Source organism: Stomoxys calcitrans, chromosome 3 (assembly GCF_963082655.1).
Source record: "Stomoxys calcitrans chromosome 3, idStoCalc2.1, whole genome shotgun sequence".
Lineage (NCBI taxonomy): Eukaryota > Metazoa > Arthropoda > Insecta > Diptera > Muscidae > Stomoxys > Stomoxys calcitrans.
In genome coordinates, this window is record NC_081554.1 from 149,499,186 (window position 1) to 149,524,316 (window position 25,131).

Below are 25,131 nucleotides of genomic sequence, written 5' to 3' on the forward strand. Positions count from 1 at the left end.
TGCACTTAAATGGCCGTAGTAACTACAATTTTTAAACGACCTGCACAAAATTTGGCACGGATTGTTTTGTAACTAATTTTAACATTTTGCAAGATTTCATCAATATCGGTTCAGATTTGGATATCGATCTCATATATATTTATAGTCTAATTTTTAAACCATCTGTTCGAAAAAAGTCGTTTCACATTTAGATATACCTCTCATATACATATATCTATTGCCAGAATTTATAATTGTAGGGTAGATGTAGGGTATTATATAGTCGGCTCCGCCCGGCTTTAGCCTTTCCTTACTGGTTAATAAAAAATTTTAGGCATTATTACCAATTTCACAGTAACAAGAGAATTTTGCCAATTTTGGTGGGGGGAGAAGGATGAAGTGCTTATTGACATTTGTCTTAAATCTTTGGATGTCAAAGTGGGTGGGAAAAACATTAGCCGGAAGTCGATTCCACATGCGAACGGTTCGGGCGAAATAAGAATTCTCTCTAAAATGCATTCCTGGAATGTCTAGTATCCCTGACATACATCCTTACATCAGGAATAAGAAGACGAATATCAGACGAACACACACCATGAAAGTACAGATAGAATAGCGCCAAACAACCCACATTGGGACGATGATGAAGGGAGGCAATATAGTCCCCAATTAACGCCATCGCTCTCCTCTGTACACGGTCCAGTAGCCCCAAGGATGATTTTGAAGCTCCAGCCCATACATGTGAGTTGTACTCCATTTTCGGCCCTATGAAAGTGGTTTATATATTAAGAAGATCAGACGGAGTGAAGTAATTCTTTCACCATTTAAGGAAGCCTAAACACTAGAATGCTTCTTTCGACACTTCAAATACATGTTTAGGCCAAGGAACATCACTTTGTATTTTCATGCCCAGAACATCAAGAGCTTCTGATTGTTCAACATCTACACCGTTGATAGATAAAGATGATCGTAATGGGTCAGCAAATCGTTTGTGTGACAACAAGCAGCACTGAGTTTTCCTTGCATCAAAATCTACTCGATTCATTCGACCCCACTCAGAAATGGCCAGCAGCCAGCAGAAATGGCCTGTCAGAGTGTATTGTCCATAACCCGCCTCTTGACCTCAATCTCTCGAAGACTTGGCCTATGGTCGAATGAGTACGAATGACAGAGATTATTGTCATCCGCAAATGAGTAGATCGGATTCGATGTCTGACCCAACAGATCGTTGATGAAAATTAGAAAAAGAGAAGGAGAAAGAACAGAGTCCTGGGGTACACCTGCGATCAATTTGTGCTCATTGGATGAGAACCCATCTATAACGACTCGAAATAAATCGAACGAAGCCATTACCGACACCAAATGCGACAAGCTTTGATAGTAGTGCACCGTGCTAGATCCTATCAAATGCCTTGGAGATATCCAGAGCCACAACCTACTCTCACCAAACTGATGGATTGAGCGACTTCAACGTTCCGACAGAAGTGCCATGAGGTCACCCGTAGAGCGATTTCTGCGGAACCCATACTGTTGGTCGCTAAGAAAATCATTAGACTCTAAATACCTCACGAGATGGTGACTAACCATGCTCTCCATGACCTTGGAGAGAGCGGAGCATATCGCAATTGGCTGATAATTCGCAGGGTTGTTTGCCTCACCCTTCTTGGGTATTGGCTGAACGTTCGCAATCTTCCAATGCGCCGGGAAGACATAAGACTAGCACGGTTTTACCTTTATTCGTTAATAATGTTCCTTTCGTCTATTTTAATTTGTAAAATCAGTCGTTTTTAAAAATATAGGTAATAGGAAATTAATTAGGTAATATTTCTAGAATAAATATCGAAAATATCATTAATGTCATAGAAGCCTGCACGTACTATCCTTGTAAAAAATTTTGGAATATAACTTGTACCCCCACCACAACTAAGGGATTTTAAAAGGCCCCAATTTTCAATTAATGGTTTAAATTAGATACATGGAGTATATTGAGCTAATTTGTATACATAGTTGTGGTTGGTAATCGACCTTTCACTTTACGTTTTTTGTGATTCATATCTAGACTGCATTTTATCCGAGATGATGATGTACAAATACATCTAAAATAGATTTAAATACACATCAAAAATCAAAATGTTCACATTTAAAGTTATCCTATATTCGCTGAGTGTATAAAAAATAGAGGACGAGCTAAGACAAAATAGTTTCAATTGCCCATCGACACGTTAGAGGTGAACAGTTCTGCTGCACGTTATAACGTCATTTGGCTCATGCTGTAAAAAACATTAACACATTAATTCTCCAATTTATGAACCCTTCAATCTGCTGTAGTGACCTAGTCTAAGGATGAACAAAAAAAAAGGACCTACACAACAAACCATTTAAAGCAACTAGCATCACACATACACACAAGAGTATACTAATACGCTTCATTATAAAAGTAGCTTAATTTTGAGGTATTTTATAAAATTACCAAAAAAAAAAGCAAACGAAACGACAGCATTGTGTTATAAAAGGTGACTTTATAGTTCATAAACCCCATTATGCACCACCATGCGAATGTCACGTTCGCGCAACCAAAGAAGACGAGCAAAAGTGGAAATGTAGCAGCACATTAAGGCCATCGCTGAGCTGAATAGAGGGTGTTTGGATGGTTGGTTATAAAAGCTTTTTTCTGTGTTGCCGGCACAAAGCAGCCCAAAAGGTGTGCCATGCAGTCTATATGATAATCCATCCAACAACCATCCACTCGCAGGGCCGTATATCTAAACAAACAAATTCGAAAGGTGTGTCATTCTTAAAGAGCGGGTGGCAACCGTGCTTGGCCCATCATCAAACCCACCATAATAATATTTACAAGCAGCCAAGTGCCAAGTCGCTGGTCATAAGTCTAAGCTATACGAATACATACGTTTATACATGTCCATGTGTCTATATGGCATGGAATCCTTTTAGACATCCCATTCTCCAAAGGACATTCGCATGTAGAGCAGGCAGAGTGTATGCAATTTAACATATGCCAATAAACGAATGCTTTTAAGAGCCTTACATCAGTCTATGTGTCTATTTCGAGTTTTAGGTTTGTATGTTGTTTTTTTTTTTCTTTCTTTGAAGGCTTTAATGGCCACCACAATAACAATGAACTAAAATTGGGTTAAAGGATTGTATTAATGACAAAGTATCGGCAAAGCTAGTAAAGGCAGAGTAGAGTAGACAAATGCTATGCTACCAAAATCGAAAGGAAACACACCCACACGCTTTGTCTGCTTGTAAGAAGGATGCGAGAAAGGCTAAAAGGCAATACATACATATTCATATATTATTTACCAATATCTTTTTTCATATGTGAGTGTATGGGTATTGAGAAAACATTGCCGTAGAAATCAGATATGACTAGGGGATAAGAGGCAAAACTTAATTCGATGGTTTAAAATTAAAAAGTCTTAAATCCATTTTTATTACTTTACAAGCTAAGGAAAAAAAATTTATATAGTAATAACTTTGTTATTTGCACCGCTGTGCGGGATCTCCTTCCAGCACTTATTGTACTTGAGGTCACTTTCTTTCTTGCACAAACTGATATACACGCAGGCACCACAATACCTATATGGAATCATTGATGTCGCCAGGTCTAATAGAGGGAGAACAAGTTAAAGCGTGCAAAGTTCGGCCGGGCCGAATCTTGAGAACCCACCAGCATGGTGTTTGCTAAAAATTTATGCAAAATAATTTTAGTTGTAGGGCGTAATTCTACCTACCAAACTTCTGCCAAGCCAGCAAACATTAAAGCTTCTAGCAACCTAACGAGATGATCCAGAGATAGGTTTACACGGGAGCAATATCAGGTTATACCGTATTTGGCACAGATGTTAGAAGTCGTAACAGATCACCGCACGCAAAATTTCAGCCAAATCAGACAAAAATTGTGGTTTGTGAGGGCTCAAGAAGTCAAATTGTGAGATCGGTTAATATGGGAGCTATATCATATTTTTGCCCTATTCGAACCGTACTTGGCACAGTTGTTGGAAGTCTTAATGGAACACCACATGCTTAATTTCAGCCAAATTGGACAAAAATTGCGTCTTGCAAGAGCTCAAGAAGTCAAATCGGGAGATCGGTTTATATGGGAGCTGTATCAGGTTATAAACCGATTTGGACCGTACTTGGCACAGTTGTTGGAAGGCTTAATGGAACACCACATGCTCAATCTCAGCCAAATCGAACAAAAATTGCGGATTGCAAGGGCTCAAGAAGTCAAATCGAGAGATCGGTTTATATGGGAGCTATATCAGGTTATAAACCGATTCGGACCGTACTTGGCACAGGAGTTGGAAGTCTTAATGGAACACCATAAAGTATATATATTCTGGATCGTCTCGACGTCCTGAGTCGATCTAGCCATGTCCATCCATCCGTCCGTCGAAATCACGTTAGCAGGCGAACGCATAAAGCTAATCGCTTGAAATTTTGCACAGTTACTTAATATTGATGTAGGTCATTGGAGATTGCAAATGGGCCATAGCGGTTTAGATTTAGATATAAAACGATTTGCCGATTTGACTTCTTGAGTCCCTTGAAGCCGCAATTTTTGTGCGATTTGGCTTAAATTTTGCACATAGTATTCTGTTATGACTTTCAATAAATGTGCAAGTACGATTCACATCGGTCTATAACCTGATAAAGCTTCCATATAAACCGATCTCGCGATTTGATTTCTTGAGCCCCTGGAAGCCTAATTTTTGCTATGACAGCAGACCTACTGCTGCATAAGAAGCAAAATAAACTAATTACATCCAGCAGATGGTGTCTGCAATTATTTCCAAACTTTTTCTATGAGTGTAAGAACCGTAATAAAGGGGTTCAAGAAGCAAAATCGGGAACTCGGTTTATATGGGAGCTTTATCAGGTTATAAGCCTAATCAGACCATATTAAGGACGCACGTTGGAGGTAAGGGGAGAAGTCGTAGTGCCAAATCAGACAAGAATTGCGACCTCTAGAGGCTCAAGGAGTGCAATCGAGGGATTATATGGGAGTCATATCAGGTTTTAGACCGATTCATTGTACACTTGTCACGCAAGTTGAAGGTCATAATACAATATTTCAGCCAAATGGGATAAGAATTGGCCGCTTTAGAGGCTTAATAATTATAATCGGAAGGTCTATCAATGTGGGAGCTATATCAGGTTTTGCACCGATTCAAACCATGCCTTGCATATCTATTGAAAGTTATAAAAAATATTATAATGCAAAATTTCAGCCAAATCCGATAAGAATTAGCGCTTTAGGGGCTCAAGAAGTCAAAATCCTAGATCGGCTTATGTGTGAGCTATATCAAAATATGGACCATTTAATATCCCAGCCGATCTACTCTAATAGGAAATATTTGCTCCAAATTTAAAGAACCTAGCTTCACTCCTTCGAAAGTAAGCGTGCTTTCGACAGGCAGACAGACGGATGGACACGGCTAGATCGATTTAAAGTATCATGACTACCAAAAATATATGCACTTTATGGGATCTTAGACCAATATTTCGATGTGTTACAAATAGAATGACGAAGTTAGTATACCCCATATAATGGTAGAGGGTATAAAAACGTCGTGAATAAAATTTAGTTAGGCACTTTTTATATTAAGCCTTTAAGCCTTTTAAGCATTAAAAGTTCTACAAAATCAAACTGAAGTAGAATGTGATGTTACAAATAAAATGACAAAACTAAATAATCGCCCCTTACGATGGAGGCTATAATGATTACAAAGTCAATTTTAAAATTTTTCCACTGCAAAAAAAATTAAAGAAAAGTTAATTTTTTATAAAGGGTTTGAAAAAACTTTTTGAAATTAAATTTTACTGTTTGTGTAAAATTTACTTAAATTTGATTCTAAAAAAAAGTTTTTAAGCTATAAATTTTTAAAGAAAATTTTGGCAATTTTTTTTTAACAATTCTGTATATATGATTTTGAAAAAAAAAATCAAATTTAATTATCATTGAAACATTTAGACTTAAATTTCTGAGGCAATTAAAGATTATTTTACTTTAATTGGCTATGATAGAACATTTGTCCCATTAGCCGAACTTAAAATAGCGTTCCAAGCGCCTCGACCTTCTGCGCTCCTTCCAAAAACTCTAACATCAAGTTTCGGAATGTCTTTCTTGATCTGTCCATCGGATTTTTGGTCATCCCGGGTGGCGTGTACCATAGTGCTCGCCTTTGAAAGATTTCTTCGATGAGACATCTTCATTTATTCTAACAATATGCCCTAGCCAAACCAACCGTTGTATTTAGTTACATTTAAATATGCAAAGGACGTCGATCAATGCTAACAATCCCAGCCTCATCTGATTTCACAAGTAGGCATACCTCGAAACCAAATGACAATACGGGTGTCTTGTGTCGTGTAATCTTCGTATGTAGAGAGTTAATCTTGTTTCTAACCTGCTTGCTTTATATAAACTAGCATCTGTTATTCTTAGCTTTATTATAAAACTGGTGTCATTCGTATCGGTTATGGCGGTGCCGATATCATCCATTTTGTCTTATCTCCATTTCACTGATTCTCCTTCGGTTCTTTCAAAGGCTGCAGTTACTACTTAAGATGTCCGACCCGTGATATCAATGTTGTCGGCATAGGCGATTAGCATGTGTTTTCAAATCTGCATCTGTTGTAATTTTCTCCAGCAAGTTATTAAAGAGATTACACGATAAGCTGTCTCCCTGTCTTAAACCTCGCTTGGTATTGAATGGTTTAGACAGATTCTTTCCTATTCTTCCAGAGGAACGTGCATTAGAAAGCCCCGTCCTGCATAGTCTTATTTACCTTGCAATGATGCGAAACTCAGACATGGCTTGAAATACCTTCCAGCGTATAGGGCTGTCGAAAGCGGATTTGTAGTTAACGAAGAGATGTTAAGTGTTGACCTGACCTTCTCGGTTCTTTTCCAAGATTTGGAGCAGAGTTAATGTATGGTGTATGGTGGATTTACCAGACCTGAAGCCGCCCAATTATCTACTTGACTTTAGATTTTAATCTTTAGCATAATATGATTGAAAATATCTTGTATGCGAGGTGAAGAAGACTTTTTCCTACACAGTTAGCACATTCTTGTGTAAGGGACAAAGTATGCTGAGATTCCAATCATCGATTATGCGTTCTTCAGATCACGCAAACGACCTGATGCATACGCGTTAACAGCGTGTCGCCTCCGCCCTTAAATAGTTCAGTTGGAAACCCATCGGCTAGTTTTACCTAATTTTCATCAACCCCTGTTCACACGCCCATGTGTATACGTATATCCTTTTGCTATAAAAATCTATATATTTGATATACTTTTACAAATTGCCTCTGTCTTAGACTTATGTACTTTAACTTTTTTGGGATTCTCGTGTATTTTTGCCTCTTTTTCAGTTCTATTTATCCATTTATCAATTTCATGTTTCTTTTTATATCTCCTCCCAATTATTTCCCTACCAATGACCTTCTGTTCCTTTTTAACCCCCGCCCTCTGCTATTCTATGTGAGTCCCTTTTGTTCACTTTTATCTACATATCTCTCTCATCATTTATTTACAGCCACGATACCAAAATGTGGAGGCTGTCATGAACTGATATTGGATCGATTTATTTTGAAGGTGCTGGAAAGGACGTGGCATGCGAAGTGTTTGCAGTGTAGTGAATGTCATGCCCAGTTGAATGATAAATGCTTTGCCAGAAATGGACAATTGTTTTGTAAAGAGGATTTTTTTAAGTAAGTAAATTTCCGCACATTTTTTAAGGCCTTTAGTACTTAAAGTTTGATATGTAGAAGATTTAAAGGGGATTAATATAATTGGAGTTTTAATGGTAAGAAGTTGTTGCAAAAAATGGGATTTCAAATATAAATAAATAAGACAAATTCAAATTAAGTCCATGTTATAATGTAATAAACCCTACAGACTACAAGGTATCCCATTCGTATTTGTATAAAAACATATGACTACAAAATATATAAAATATCAGGAATAGCTATATATCCTTATATCCTCAATAGATAACCATAAAAAATTAATACATACATATTTACATTAGTTATCATTTCCAAAAATTTAAATTTAACCAGGAAAACTTAAAAAGGCTTGTTACTCCTTAACTTGACAAATTGGCATTACTCTTATAGATAGGAACAGCCGATGTCCTATTTCTTATACTTTCCAATACCCCATACCTTTGTTCCACCATTTCTCACATCACTTTTTTTGTCAGGTCTCCATTTATTTACAATGCCAAGCCATAAAAAAAATTCATTGTAGATCATTGGATCAAACTTTGATGTTCTGTAAACAGTCTTATTTGCTACAACATTATACTTTGTTCTGCAATACTGATATTACCCGACTTTCTTGGATTCAATGTAATTCCTCAATCCTAATTTAAAATTTAGTTACATTTCAACAGATCGCCTCTCCTTTTGAAAATAGTGGTCAGATGAATGCAATCCACTTAGAATATCAGAAAGATACCACATAAACCAAACTATCCCAGTACAGCTTGAAGAATACAATCAACAGTTGTCAGTATCTTTAGAATATAAATTTCCTACTATATTACAATAAAAAACAAAAAATTATTATCGAATTTGTTTTTAAATACCATCTTGTTAAAATAATTAATTAATAATAACCAATCTTCTGTCTTTTCCCAATGTTTGGGTCTTCTAATAGGCGCTACGGAACGAAATGTTCCGCTTGTGATATGGGTATACCGCCAACGCAAGTCGTGCGACGTGCTCAAGACAATGTCTATCACCTGCAGTGTTTCCTATGCACGATCTGTTCGCGCACCCTCAATACCGGCGATGAATTCTACCTCATGGAAGATAGAAAGCTAGTATGTAAGCGTGACTACGAGGAGGCAAAGGCGAAAGGTAAGTCCCATACAAAATGACATGGGAGTCCAGCCCACCCCAGTGATGGTATTAATTTATTGTTCTATTTGACATTATTTATAGGTTTGTATTTGGATGGTTCCTTAGATGGTGACCAACCGAATAAACGACCTCGCACTACGATAACTGCAAAACAATTGGAAACACTAAAAACCGCCTACAATAATAGTCCGAAACCTGCGCGTCATGTTCGAGAACAGCTGTCCCAGGATACGGGTTTAGATATGAGAGTAGTACAAGTCTGGTTTCAAAATAGGTAAGTTGAAGATGGAAAAGGAATGTGGCGAAAGGCCATTGTGAAAATACTAACCAACAACAAGCAAAGAGTGCAAATTGTATTTTGTGGATTTGTATGTTAATGCAACCGTAGCTCAGACGTTAGCATGTCCGCTGAACATCTGGGTTCTTATCTTGGCGAGAACATCAGAAACAATTTTCAGCGGTGGTTTTCCCCCCCTAATGCTAGCGACATTTGTGAGGTACTGTGCCATGCATAGAAGCCATATAAAAACTTCTCCCCAAATAGATGTTGCACTGCGGCACGCCGTTTGGAGTCGGCTATAAAGAAGAGGTCGCTTATCATTGTTATGTGAGAAGTTTGCCCCTATTCCTTAATGGAATGTTCATGGGCTAATTTGCAATTTGCATCTGCATTTGTTTGTAAAACCCAGAAGGAAGACAAATTTATACAGTGATATAGTACACGGATCGACTCAGAATCAATTTCTGATTCGATTTAGCTATGTCCGTCTGTCCATATTAATTTGTGTACAAAGTACAGGTTGCAATTTTCATCCGATCATCTTCAAATTTGGCAAAGGCACCTAATTTGTCCTAGGAACGAAGCCTATTAAAACTGGAAGAAATCGGTTTAGATCTGGCCTATAGATATAGACCATTGAAGTTGGAAGAAATCGGTTCAAATTCACATATAGCTCCATGTAAATTTTCGCCAGATTTGGACTAATATTGCAATAATAATAATTCCATTATTACTCCCTGCATTGCTGTTGTATTTAATGGAAATCGGATCAGATATAGATAAATCTGTCATATAAATGTATCTCCGGATTTGCATTTCTTGGCCTTTGCAAGAGCATTTATCACCCAATGCGGATTTAAGGTGCGAGCAACAATGCACCAAGGGATGCGCACAATACCATACTAAGTCTGAAGCTTTTGCATCTGAACGTTAAGCACGCAGCGACAAAGATTTCTTACGTCTTAGAGAGTAAGAATTTGGATTGGAAAAGGAAATACGAGATGAGAACCAATAGAGATTGAATTATTTCTGTCGGAATGCGATAGGCAAGAGCTGGTTGGGGTAAAATGTATGTGAAGTGGTACAACGGTACTGAAACTGAAAGGTATCTTCCTTCACCTGTTCTTGTGTGTGGTATCACAATGGACCACAACGTCTAAGTGAGTCTAATGGCAGAGTGCCACTTAAACCTAATGTACAGTGCGCTGGCTAGAGGATTTATTTCCAATGGGAGTGTAGTCTGGCATCGGGTTTTGGTTAGAGAGAGTTTCCAGAATGCCGAAAGGGTTCATTGCACCTCTGCTCTGCTTACCACAGAAACGGGGAACAGTTCACCGAGTCAGCGTTGAGAGTCGAAGGCCTATAGAAGTTCGGAAACTTGTCAACTCGAGACTACAGGCACGGTGGGTTACGTTTCAGATAGGACGTTCTTCGTTTCCGACATGGAGTTTGAGTTTTGAAGATATCGATGTTGCCCCTTTTCAGGTCCCTCGATATGCACGGTTGGATTTTAGCGGATAGTCCTTATTGAGTACTATGGAATTAATGAGTCATATGTACTGCTTGAGGGTTGTAACGTTTATCACGTAGAGGTCTTCACGATCATGTGGGCTGAGAACACGATTTCTATTCAGTTGCTTACACCGTCAATCACAATCTATGAGACTTTTAAGCGCCTCTTAAGGCTCCGGCCTCGGGAATTGTGAGGCCAAGGCTTGTTGTAAGTTGAAAAATCATCTCTGGATCAAAGGGGAAATATTTTGGTTGCATGAAAATTATCGTTTAATGTGACCCAATTTCTGGAGAGGAAAGACATCCTTTATCCTGGTTCTAGGCCAGAAGCTACACCTTGATAGAAACGATTACTTGCTACTGTAGTAAAAGATCGCAGATGTCGCACTGCACGCAAGTAAATGGACATTTTTTTAAGGTTTGTGGGGATAATGAGGTATTGCAGATGAGGAATGGGAGGCCGCTACAGCGCAGAGATTAGCATGGCCGCCTATGACGCTGAAGGCCTGGGTTCCAAACCTTTCGAGAACATCAGAAAAGTTTTCGGAGGCGATTACGTCTTCTAATGCTTGCGACGTTGGTGAGTTGCTATGCCTTGTAAAAAAAAACAGGTGTCGTCATACCTGTTCCTTAATGAAAACTTCATGGGCAAATTTTTAGAAATTGGAGATGGTCAAGCAGATACTGTACGAATTGAACAGTATCTGACGTAGCTCCAGTCTAAAGTTCAAAGAAGATTAACGGTGGTGCGTATCTTTTCTTCAGCTCAGGTGAGCTTATTGCGTTTCTACTTTTAAAATCTATAAATACAAAGTGCAGCGGATATATCCTAAGATATCTGAGATAAGTTTTAGAGCATTTGCACGATCTACGATGCTTTTCGTTATTAGTAACATGCTTTTTCCGCCGAAACTTAGTCGAAATTGCATGGCAATGTGGAGGGTTCTGGGAAGGGGCGTTCTCCATAGGCACTTGAACCCTAAGTTAAATATCTTATTTGTATTTTTTGTACGTTTACTATTAAGGTAGCCGAGTTGGTAGCTATCTCGGATTACACGTACGGGGATCGTGGGTTCGATTCCCATAAGAGACTTTGGTCTGTCACAGTCGTGCCATGAATGATTAAATTTTTATAATTAAGTCGGATTTCAAATTGCAACTATAGCCCAATTTAACGTAACCTCCTATTAAGGTACTAAGAAAAATTCGTATAAATCGGTCTACCGATGTCTGAAATACCTCGGATAAAATGCAAAATAAAGACACCTTACGTCTTCGTTTAAGGTCATAATTAGATTTTGCAAATGCAAATTTGCCCAAGAACACTGCATTGAGAAATAGGGGAAAACTCTCACATGTCAATGAGTGCCTCCTTTTTATAGTACGGCGTACGTACGGCGTGCCGCAGTGTGACACCTCGTTGGGGAGAAGTTTTCATATGGCATAGTACCTCACATTAGGAGGGGATAACCACCGCTGAAAAAAAATTATTGATGTTCTCGCCAGGATTCGAACCCAGGCGTTCAGGGTCATAGGCGGACATGCTAATTAACCTCTGCCCTACGGTGGTAATTAGATGTTATACTAAGTAATTAGGAACATTCGGATTACGAATGGCAGCATTTAGTGAAATAAATACAAGAAAACAACAGCTACAAGTCATAATTTGTACCATTGTGCTTTTATGTATGGGGTTAACTCCTTAAGGGGAGGCACAATTAAATTTTGATTTTTGCAATTTTGTTAATTAAAAATTTTTTTCTTTTTTCCATTTCCAGAAGAGCGAAAGAGAAACGTCTGAAAAAGGATGCTGGCCGAACACGATGGAGTCAATATTTCCGCTCAATGAAGGGCAATTGTTCGCCAAGAACTGAAAAATTCCTAGACAAAGATGATCTTAAAGTCGATTATGATAGTTTTAGTCATCATGGTAAGTCAGTTTATTTCTTTTAATCATGTTGGAATATTTTCGTATAACAATAACTTTTTTTCTATTTCCAGACCTTAGTAACGACAGTTATAGTACCGTCAATTTGGGTTTAGATGAGGGAGCCTCACCACATTCGCTGCGTGGCTCATATCTGCACGGTAGTTCGAGTCCTTCACAGTATCCATCTAGTCGTTCACCGCCACCGGTGGGGCAAAATCATTCGTTTGGTTCATATCCCGACAATATCGTTTATACAAATATAGGTAAGAAAGATCAGAAGAAAAACACAAAGCGCTTCAAAGCATTTTTCTTGAGAGGGAATCACTTAGCTTGAAAATCTCAAGCAGGTGATGACTAACCACGAAAAAGCTGAGATTTACTATACTATGAGTGCCGAACTTACCAGCTTTGGGGAGACAACTTCACATAAAATTATATATTTTAAAAATATGGATTTATTTTCTATCATTTTTTTGCAGATCATAATTCCACATCGAATCTGCATGGCGCTAAATCACAATCCCGCTTACATGCTGGCAGTGCTGTTTCCGATCTAAGCAACGACTCTAGTCCCGAGCAAGGTTTTCCCGACTTCCCTCCCAGCCCTGATTCATGGCTGGGCGATGCGGGGAATACCACAACCTCTAATCCAAATTCGGCAACACCAGGCGGTGTACATTACTGATACTCAAACATTCTCTTTAGATATTTTCAAATGCAATCACGCAACTTGTTGCTGCAACATCATCATAACCAGCAACAGCAGCAACATCAATCTCTAGAAGCTTTGGCCCCCATGGAAGCGGACGAGGGCGAAGTTCATTCATTACCTGCTGCTTCATTGCAAAAAGCCGAGCAAAATTCATAACATTTTGAAAATGCTAAAGAAAAGTGATCCAAATCACAAAAGTTTGCAATCAGTTTAGCTATTGTTTGGATATAATCTTAGAATTTGTTCCCTTGTTTCTTTGATAATTTTGTTTAATGTTTTATGTTCTTTCCAGCTTTTTCTCTTTAAGATGAAATTGTTATTTATATGAGAAAGATAGAATTTCTTTAGAAAGCAAACATCCCCTTCTAAGATTTTGCTCAAATGTTTGTTATTCTTGAGATATATTAACAAAAAACAAAAACAACCCGAATCCTTTTGGAAACATCATGTTCGTCCGCGCTGAATAGTGCAGGAGTTAAGGCCGAAACAGAATGAGCGCGTTGAGGTTGGTTTTTGAGCGTCGCGTTTTAAAAATGCAACACTGCACACAAATCACACAAAAGCAACGCGTAAAAGTAAAAAATTGTCAACTTTGATCCATGAAAGCGAGCGCCATTCTGTGCTGTCACACGTGAAGTAGTGTTTTAATTAATTTAGGTTAAAAAATTGTTTAACTTTTGCGAGTTGAATTTTTGATATTTTTTTGTAGAGCTGCATTTTTCAACGCGATGGTTGTCAACGAGCTTATTCTGTTTAAGCCTTTACAGTACTATGACTATATCTAAAAAAAAAGGTCAGTGAAGAGCTTTTAGGGAAATGCGCTAACTTAACCTCGGCTTTTGTATAGGTCATTGCTAAGAATTTCTAATCCATCAAATATCATTTATGGTATCTATTTGGTTACACTGGATTAGGTTAGGTTGACAAGAGTGTCAGGATTAAAGCTTCGGAATCACTTTCTGATACGATTTACCTATGTCAGTCTGTCCATGTTAATTTGTGCACAAACTACAGGTTGCAACTTTCATCCGATCGTCTTCAAATTTGGAACTTACATTTTTTTGGCATAGAGACGAAGCCTATTAAAATTGGAAAAAATAGGTTTAATTTTGGATATAGCTCCCATATATATGTTCGTCCGATTTGGAATAATATAGCTATAAACCGATTTGTTAACCGATTCTATCGAAATTTGGCAGGGGTCTCTTGCAGGAGTCGATTGACTCTTGACATTACTTGTGAGTTTCATAGAAATCGATTCCGATCGATTTAAATATAGCTGCCATATAGGTATATTGCCCGATTTTCATTCCCTGAGCAAGCGCATTTATTGGACATAAGTTTGGTCGAAATCGGGTCAGATCCCATACATATGTTTGTCAGATTTTGTGTAATTGCCAATAATGTTGTCATTTGTCAACCGTGGTTATTACAGCTTGGAACATATTGGCTCGAAATTTGATACGGATTTTTCAATAAAAACATCCGCCCAGGTCCATCAAAATTCGTTCAGGACTAGATATGGCTCACACTTTGTACTTATAAGATAGGTATAGGGTATTATACAGTCGGCACAGCCTGACTTTTGCCTTTCCTTACTGATTATATTCTATCCCACTGTGCATCGCTCATTCTGCAATGTTATGAACTTTGGCATTTAATTGGCATGCTCCATAGTCCGCTTAACATTTTTATATTCAGTCTCCTAAATTTTACTTTGTCGTATGCCATATCCAAGACACTTTCGGCTTGTCTACAGAGATGTTCTACATTCCTGCCGCTTAGAATGCTTGCAGACTGTACTAAATCCTACTTCAGCTAGAAACGTTAGCTTTACCGAAATATGGTCTGCACTCAAAATCAATGAGTGCAGTCCGATTCAAGTTAAAGCTCAATGATAAGGGACCTCCTTTTTATAGCCGAGTCCGAACGGCGAGCCGCAGTGCGACACCTCTTTGGAGAGAAGTTTTACATGGCATAGTTCCTCACAAATGTCGCCAGCATTAGGAGGGGAAAACCACCGCTGACAATTTTTTCTGATGATCTCGCCAGGATTCGAACCAGGCGTTCAGCGTCATAGGCGGACATGCTAACCTCTGCGCTACGGTGGCCTATATGCAGCTATATTGAAATCTGAGCCGATCTAGATCATATTGCAGGAAGATGTCGAGGGATCTAACACAACTCACTGTCCCAATTTTCGGCGACATCGGACAATAAATGCGCCTTTTATGGGCCCAAAACCTTAAATCGAGATATCGGTCTAAATGGCAGCTATATCCAAATCTAGACCGATCTGAGCCAAGGTGAAGAAGAATGTTGAAGGGCCTTACACAACTCACTGTCCGAAATTTGGCCGATATCGGACAATAAATGCGCCTTTTATGAGCCCAAAACCTTAAATCGAGAGATCGGTCTATATGACAGCTATATCCAAATGTGGACAGGTCTGTGCCTAAAACCCTAAGTCGGCGGATCGGTCTATATGGGGGCTATATCAAGATATAGTCCGATAAAGCCCATCTTCGAACTTTACCTGCTTATGGACAAAAAAAGAATCTGTGCAAAGTTTCAACTCAATTCAATTGATTTCAGCAGATTTTTAAGACAAATTCTAAGAGGATTTGTCTAAGAAAACTTTGGCCTGAAATCATTCAAATCAATATCGATCTTTAGGATTTCAAACAATAAACTTTTATTGTTTGAGTGATTTTGTCCATAGAATCCGAAAGCTCCATTTTGATTTTAGACCCATGATTTCTTTTGCAAAACTTCTTAGTGTTGACAAATGGGGCACTGACATATAAGAAGACTGTAATTGGAAGAACTCGTACCTGGGAGTTAACAAAATCAAAAGACAGCTCTGAATTTAGGTCTTAACCTCAGACAAGTTTAAACGTGATGCAGAATATGCAGCACATTGAAGTCCATGTTCTGAATATACAAAGTTGTGGTGAGACTTAGAGAGCTCAGCCTGCTGAAGGAGAACATGTACAGCTACAGTCGTCATCGCATAATTGCCATTAGTAGAGGTGTTTGGATGGGAATGAGTAAAAAACGGTCAAGAACTTACTGTGTAGACCTACACAGGAACACAAGCTTTCCAACTTAGGGGGTGTACCGCAGACCAGTAGTTGGCATGAACCCAGTTGTACGCGGAAGACCAGTAGTTGGCATGCTCACGTTTGACACTTTTCAACCGGTGCTCCGGCGCTCTTCTTTTAATTTCTATCTCACCTCTGGTTCCTATTTCCGACTTAAGCCCTTTAACTATGTCACCTACACTCTTTTTCTAGCTGGAGTATCACAATAAGTCAAACTAACCTTCGACGCACCTATACACAACACTACCCAATCAAGCTAAACCAAACTTGTCATGGCACTTGGTCAACGCCCATCCCAAGCGGATTTTCTACGACTACCTGTAGAACAGCTTTCTTTCTCAGTAAAATCCTTCGTTTTGTCAGTTCAGTATGCGTAGCCTCTTGATCTTTAATTTAAACCGTTGCCTTTGTGAGTTGTAAAGCTCCTAAGTAATCTAAAAATGCTCGGTAAAAGGGATTGCGGTCAAAATAAGGGCTATACCAAATTATTTAAGGTATTGTGCAGAATATTCGGTTACAAAATTAACTTGTGATGATTCTAGATGCAATCACAATGTAAGGGGATTCGATAAAAACAGCTGAGAACGAAACTAAATTATTCGGCAGCTTATTAACAATTTGCAACTTAAGATGTATTTTATCATTTTGACCTTGCTATTAATGCTATTCTTATAAAAAAAAAAAAACATTTAGCCATTTAGACGAAAATGTATCATTCTAAATGTTCTACTAACCAAAAGGGTAAAGGTTTTAAAAGTCGGAATAAACCGACTAAAATAATTTTTTTATACAAAACATTTAGTTTCCCCGTATAGAAATACATAGAAGAGTTTTGTGAAGCCATGAATTTTTTTATAAATATTTTTTTTTTTTGTTATAAATCTTTTTTGTTTTGATATAAATATTTTTTTATGTTTTATTTTATTGTAGTCTTCTCACAATAAAAACATTCCAACTATGTGTGTATATAATGTAAATTTGTGTAAATTTGTATTAAATATTTTTTTCTAAATTTAATTAACTTAAGATTTAGAAAATGCTATATAACATATATTTAGAGAGTTATTTATTATTATATGTAACTAATAATAATAAAAAATAACTATAAAACACAATACCTAAAAAGATGAATTAAAAAAAAAACCATTCACACTTTAAATAAAAAAATAAAATAAAACAAACTACATACAAACAAAAACATATAACCGCTTTATACAAACTAGAAAAAAATAATTAAAAAAGAAAAGAGTAATAGCAACTCAATAAAGGAAAGCATCAAAAAAGGTAATTTTCAAAAAAAAAACAAAAAAAAACCATTGAGTCACATTATGCCATCAACAACAACAACAACAACCGAAACAAGAAAAACAAAAACCGTGATTATTGTCTTGTTTATATATCTTGTAAGTACGTAATAGATATTAAAGAAAAACAAATGAAAATCACAAAAAATAAATCATTACAAATATGAACTATTTGAAAGCTAAAAATCATAATGACAAAAAATACAAATAAAAACATGAATAAAAATGAAAAAATTGTTAAAAAAATATGGGAAACGAATTTTATTGGATTTGGAAGCATGATGTCTAATGCGAATGTCTGAACTAAAAAGTGATTTTTAAGAGCTATAGACAGTTTTCCAAAAAAAAAAACACATAAAATTCAGAAAAATGCATGAAATCTTTATTTGAATCGAAAGTTCGGTCCATATAATTTAATATTTAAAGATTATTTCATCCAAACATTGACCGTGGCTGCGCCTTAAATGGTCGATCCGCTTAGTTCAATTTTGTCATACTCTTTCCAACATTTCGGCTGGTATCTCACGAATAAATGCTTCAGTGTTGTCTTCCAATGCGTCAATTTAAACTTTCTTGCCTGTATAGACATGATATTTAACATAGCCCCACAAAAAAGTGCAAAGGGATTACATCGCACGATCTAGGCAGCCAATTGAGCAGTCCCGAACGCGAAATAAATTGTTTCCCTAACTCGCCTCTCAATAAGTGCATTGTTACACGTGCTATGTGGCATTTGGCACCGCCTTGTTGAAACCACATGTCGTGCAAGTTTAGCTCTTGCATTATGGGCGAATAAAGTTGGATATCATCACCATTCATAGTTACGTTACGATTCGCATCATCTTTGAAGAAGTACGGTCCAATGATGCCATCAGCCCATAAACCGTACCAAACTGTGACTTATTCTGGATGCATTGGTAGCTCTAGGAATGCTTCTGGCTGATTTTCACTCTCAAAATCTACAATTCTGCTGACGATGTTTGATAGTGAAACAAAACACGACAGTGCGTTGCCAAAAAGATAAAAGCTAAAAAGATTCGGCCGGGCCGAATCTTACATACCCTCTACCATGGATCACATTTGTCGAGTTCTATGCGCAATATATATTTTTAGGCAAACAAAGAATATTGAATAAGAACTATTATGCAACAAGGGCTACATCAAGTTATAGTCCGATTTGGACCATAAATGAATGCTGAACATTGTAGAAGTCATTGTGTAATATTTCAGTTCATTCGGATAAAAATTGCTCCTTGTAAGGGCTTAAGAAGCAAACTCGGGAGATCGGTTTATATGGGAGCTGTGTCAAGCTATTGATCGATTCAGACCATATTATACACGTATGTTGAAGGTCATGAGAGAAGCCATTGTACAGAATTTCTTCCAAATCGGATGAGAATTTCGCACTCTAGATGATCAAGAAGTCAAGATCCCGGTCAAGATCAATTTATATGGCAGCTATATCAGGTTATGTACCCATTAGTGCCATACTTTGCACAGTTATTGGAAGTCATAACAAAACACCTCATGCGAAATTTCAGCCAAATCGGATGAGAATTGCGCGCTCTATTAGCTTAAGAAGTCAAGATTCACGATCAGTTTATAAAACAGCTATACCAAATTTTGAACCGATTTGAATCATACTAAGCACAGTTATTGGAAGTGATACCAAAACACCACGTGCAAAATTTCAGTCAAATCGGATAAGAATTGCGCCCTCTAGACGCTCAAGAAGTCAAGACCCAAGATCGTATTATATGGCAGCTATATCAAAACATTACAATATTTACAATCCAAATCGACCTACACTAATAAAAGGCATTTGTGCAAAATTTCAAGAAGCTAGCTTTACTCCTTCGAAAGTTAGCGTGCTTTTGACAGACAGACAGAAGGACGGCTTCAAATGACATGACGATCAAGAATATATATAATTTGTGGGGTCTCAGACATATATTTCGAGGTGTTACAAACAGAATGACGAAATTAATATACCCCCATCATATGGTGTAGGGTATAAAAATCACCTTTTATGTATGTGTGTAAGTAGAGGTTAAACGTAATGACAGCAACAGAAAAACTTCAGCTTGTCAATATATTGAAGAGGTTATTTAACAGAGCTGTTTGTCCTTACTTAGAATGACACAATAGCTTAAGAAGTCAAGATCCAAGGTTCCAGAGGCCTTTGCCACAGAAAAGGACTTCAGATTCGTGTTCAATGTGCATTTTTCCCCAAATATTGATATTTAGTTTGTAACACCTCGAAATATTTATCTTCGACCCTACAAATATTTATCTTCGACCCTACAAATATTTATCATCGACCTACAAATCCCTCCATTCAAAAGGCAGCCGAAATCACAATACCGTCAAAATTAATCAGCCTATCCACATGAAATTTTGCATAGATACAGGAGCTGGCAAAATATCGATGACACTATCGATACTATCGATATTTAATTTTTGACTAAATATCGATTGATATTTTCCCAATGGATACTATCGGAAAAATTATTTTCTTTTTTTTTGCAAAATTAAACAAAAATAATCGATGTGACCTAAATAGATCCTGGAGGGAAAAATAGCCTGATTGTAGGAAGTGATGCTAATGCACATCACCAGATATGGGGGAGTTCGGATGTCAACGAAAAGGGTGAGCTGCTTAACGAATCTTATATATAACAAATAGAAGCGCACTAAGTTCGGCCGGGCCGAATCTTATATACCCTCCACCATGGATCGCATTTGTCGAGTTCTTTTCCCAGCATCGCTTCTTAGGCAAAAAAGGATAAAAGAAAGATTTGCTCTGCTATTAGAGCGATATCAAGATATGGTCCGGGACCACAATTATATTATATGTTGGAGACCTGTGTAAAATGTCAGCCAATTCGAATAGGAATTGCGCCCTTTGGGGGCTCAAGAAGTAAAATAGAGAGATCGATTTATACGGGCGCTATATCAGGCTATAGACCGATTAAGCCATAATAAACACGTATGTTGATGGTCATGAGATGATCCATCGTATAACATTTCAGGCAAATCGGATAATAATTGCGACGTCTAGAGGCTCAAGAAGTCAAGATCCCAGATCGGTTCATATGGCAGCTATATCAGGTTATAAACCGATTTGAGCCCTATTTGGTACAGTTATTGGATATCATAACAAAACACGTCGTGCAAGATTTCATTCCAATCGGATAAAAATTGTGCCCTCTAGAGGCTCAAGAAGTCAAGATCCAAGATCGGTTTATATGGCAGCTATATCAGGTTAAGGACGATTTGAACCATATTTGTACAGTTGTTGGATATCATAACAAAACACGTCGCGCAAAATTTCATTCAAATCGGATAACAATTGCGTCCTCTAGAGGCTCAAGAAGTCAAGATCCAAGATCGGTTTATATGGCAGCTATATCAGGTTATGGGCCGATTTGAACCATACTTTGCACAGTTGTTGAATGTCATAACAAAACACTATGTGCAAAATTTCATTCCAATCGGATAAGAATTGCGCTTTCTAGAGGCTCAAGAAGTCAAGACCCAAGATCGGTTTATATGGCAGCTATATCAAAATATGGACCGATATGGCCCATTTACAAACCCAACCGACCTACACTAATAAGCGGCTAGCTATACTCCTTCGAAAGTTAGAGTGCTTTCGACATACGGACGGACATGGCTAGATCGACATAAAATGTCCCGACAATCAAGAACATATATGTATACTTTATGGAGTCTCAGACGAATATTTCGAATAGTTACAAACAGAATGACGAAATTAGTATACCCCATCCTATGGTGAAGGGTATAAAAACCAATTTGTGTTTGTTTGTCAGTTTCTTTGTTTATATGTTTGTGACCCAAAAACGGCTCAACCGATTTTCTTGAAATTTTCACAGATGGTGCATAATGATCCTGTGGAGAAAATAGGGTACTACATTTTTTGATATCTGAAGGGGGCCGACTCTCCCCTAACACTAATTTTCAGAAACGCCAGATCTCGGAGATGAGTGGTGCGATTGAAACGAAATTTTGAGTGCTCTCATATAGTACCCTAAAAATAAAAATTTGGTATCCAAATTTCGGAGGGGGTACCTATTAGAGCCGCCCCACCCTAAAACCTACCAAACATATATTTAGACCAATCATGACAATATGGGACTCGAATAAAAGGTATTTAGGATAAGAAAACGTATCTGATATCCAATGGTCGGACTAAGTGTTAGGAGCACCACCCGAACCCCCAAGACACCCCTAAATCGGTCATATTTACCGACCATGGCAATATGGGACTCAAATGAAAAGTATTTGCGAGAAGAATACGAATCTAATATCCAAATGTGGGACAAAGTTTCTGGGGGTGCACCCCTTCCCCAAAACACCCCCCAACAGGACTTATTTACTGACCGTGGGAATATGGGGCTTAAATAAAAGGTATTTGAGTGTAGAATACGAATCTGATATCCAAATATGGGACCAAGTGTTTGAGAGCCGCCTCTCACCAAAAACATACCCCAAATGGGATAAATTTACGACCATAGCAATATGGGAGTCAAATGAAAGGTCTTTGGGAGTAAAGCACGAATCTGGTATCAATATTCGGGAAAAGAGTCTACGGGGCCATCCCACCCCCACAACACCACCCAAAGAGGAAGTATTTGCTGACTATTGCAATATGGGGCTCAAAAAAGGTGGTTTCTTGAGAAGAACACGAATCTGATATATATTTTTAAAGCCAAGTAACTGAGTGGCCGCCCATCCCCCAAAATACCCCCGAGTCGGTCATGTTTGCAGACAATGGAAATATGGGGCTCAGATTAAAGGTATTTGGGAGTAGACCACGTATCTGATATCAACATTAGGAACCAACTGTCTAGGGGACGTCCCACCACCATAACAACCCCCAAATAGGACATATTTGCTCACCAAGACAATTTGGGTCTGAAAGAGAGTGGAACTAAATATTTATAGTTTTAAGGGTCAATACCCCAAACCGGACATATTTGCTGACTTTTGCAATAAGGAGTTTAAATGAGATTAAAAAACGAATTTGATATCCAATTTTGATTTTGATATCCAATTTCAATGGCAATATGGGGTTCAAATATATGAGAATAGAGAATGTTGCTGATATATTTTCCGGACTTAGTATTTGGGGGACCAACCTAATCCCCTAAACACCCCTAAATCGGGCATATTTAACTACCATGTCAATGTGGAGCTTATATGAAAGGTATTGGGGGTAGAGCAAGAATTGACACCCACTTTTGGGACCAATTTTCTGGGGATCTACCCCTTTCCTAAAATAACCCACAAACAGCAATATTTTACTGACCATCGCAATTAGAGGATCAAAAAAAGGTATTTGGGAGTATAATACGAATTTGGTATCCAAATGTAGGACCATGTATTTAAGTCATCACACCTTCCCCAAAACACTCCCCAAAGGGTAAAAATTTTTCGACCATGCCAATATGTGGCTCAAATGAAAGGTATTTGAGATTAGAAAACTAATTTGATTACCAATTTTGGGGCCATGTGTTTGGGGGACGCCTCATCCTGTAAACTGTCCTCAAAACCAATGACAATATGGGATTTAAATAAATGGTATTTGAAAGAATGGCACGATGCTGATATTTTGTCAGTGTTTGGGGGACCAACTCACCCCTGAAAACACCCCTAAATCAGACATCATGAAAATATCAGGTTGAAATAAAGTATTTTATGAATGGAGTACACCTTACATCCAAACATGAATTCGTAGACCAATAAAAATCATATGGGATTCAGATAAAGGCCTTATATTGTTAAACTGTTTATCAAACGATATACTATTTTCGTAGCATGGTATTTCACTAAAAGCTCTTTAATTGCCGAAAATAAGTATTGCAAGGAAAATTTTGTTCCATATAAAGTAAAAGAAGGCGCAGCGGAGCGGGCCCTATCCAGCTAGTATATTATAAATGACAAACAGGCGATTTGTAATAAAGGGGATAAACCGACCTTTATTATCAGGAACAGGCAGAAGGTACAAGATATTACCTTTGTCTCAGAATACATAAACGATGAATATGTAATTGGGAAGTGTTGGGTGACCATAGCTTCTCTGATAATCGTTATATTAGTTTCAGCCTTGGAGAAAATACTGCAAAGTCATCTCTCGGCTAAACAGAAGAAAGGAAAATTGGGATAAATTTCGGCACAAATTCGGCACGTCTATCCCTTCTATACCAGAAAGGGAAGATGCAACTGCGGAGGTTATAGACGTAATGGTCAAGCGGATCACGAAGGCCCTAAATGACTCGCTTGTGTTAGCATGTCCTAGTGCGAAGCCAAGGGGCAAACAGCAACCGCCCTGGTGGACCTCAGAGCTGGTTAGTCTAAGGAAGGACTGCAGAAAACTCTTCAACAGGGCGGAAGCCACAAGAGCATCACACGATTAGGATATCTATAAGGGATATCTATTCTGCAGCTCCGTGGAGGATACATCTGAAGCCTCTACGCTAAGGAAGATCCTATCCTCAAAACCTATTACCGTGGGGTATATCACATATGTGATATTTTCCATGTGCTGCCACGGGTGAAGTAGTCGTTTTTGTCGTCAAAGTTTATAACTTTGTTTAACTTTTGTAAGTTGAATTTTTGTGTTTGTTTGCAGACTTGCATTTATCGATGCGACGCTCCTACACGCGCTCATTTTGTTTTGGCCTTCAGTGCACGCAGATGTAACTATGCCTTTTCAACGGCGGGCATATGCAGCTGCGTCTTGCTCTGAATGGTTTATAAACCTGCGCATATTGCTAAACTGCGACTTTTTGACTCAAACAAAAATGTTTGGAAAAATAAAAACCTTTTTTCAACTTTTTGACGGGTCGAAGGCCAATAAAATGTTTAAAAATCAGTTTATTAAGCAAAAACTGTGTAATAGTTAAAAATAGCCAAAAATTTGTTTGTGAATACGGCCGTAAGCAGTGATTACGTCTATCGTCGTATGCCGGACTCCGTCAAATCGGCGGTATCGGCTTAAAACCCACCCTATATCACCTCGTGGTACAGGTTCCACCTCAGAACTACTTCGCATTACTTCGAGGTGAACCATTTCCTCCACATAGCGTCTTCATCCATACCTCCGTTTTGTCCCCTGTTCAGCGTATCTGGTGACTGCCTTCCAATTCCTCTCATTTCAAGCAAAAAATTTAGTACCCTATCTTCACTACGGGATCATTATGCACCATCTGTGAAAATTTCAAAAAAATCGGTTCAGCCGTTTCTGAGTCTATAAGGAACACACAAACATACAAACAAACAAACAAGTGATTTTTATGTATAGGATTATAATAATTTTTGAGTTCTTATCGTAAAAAATAATATATTTTTTTACACATTTTTCGTGAAAATTGGAATAAAGCACC

General features: G+C 37.9%; 1 protein-coding gene across 1 annotated transcript in view; it reads left to right on the plus strand.

The window, feature by feature from the left end:
• The window catches only part of LOC106085355 (LIM/homeobox protein Lhx4), a 351,283-nt gene extending 333,371 nt beyond the window's left edge, over nt 1-17,912 (plus strand). The window contains exons 2-7 of the mRNA XM_059364908.1: nt 7,548-7,722; nt 8,675-8,877; nt 8,962-9,154; nt 12,451-12,602; nt 12,674-12,865; nt 13,082-17,912. Coding sequence (XP_059220891.1) covers nt 7,548-7,722; nt 8,675-8,877; nt 8,962-9,154; nt 12,451-12,602; nt 12,674-12,865; nt 13,082-13,287 — 1,121 coding nt within the window. The 3' untranslated portion in view covers nt 13,288-17,912. The remainder of the gene's footprint in view (nt 1-7,547; nt 7,723-8,674; nt 8,878-8,961; nt 9,155-12,450; nt 12,603-12,673; nt 12,866-13,081) is intronic.
• Nucleotides 17,913-25,131: the final 7,219 nt, after the last annotated feature.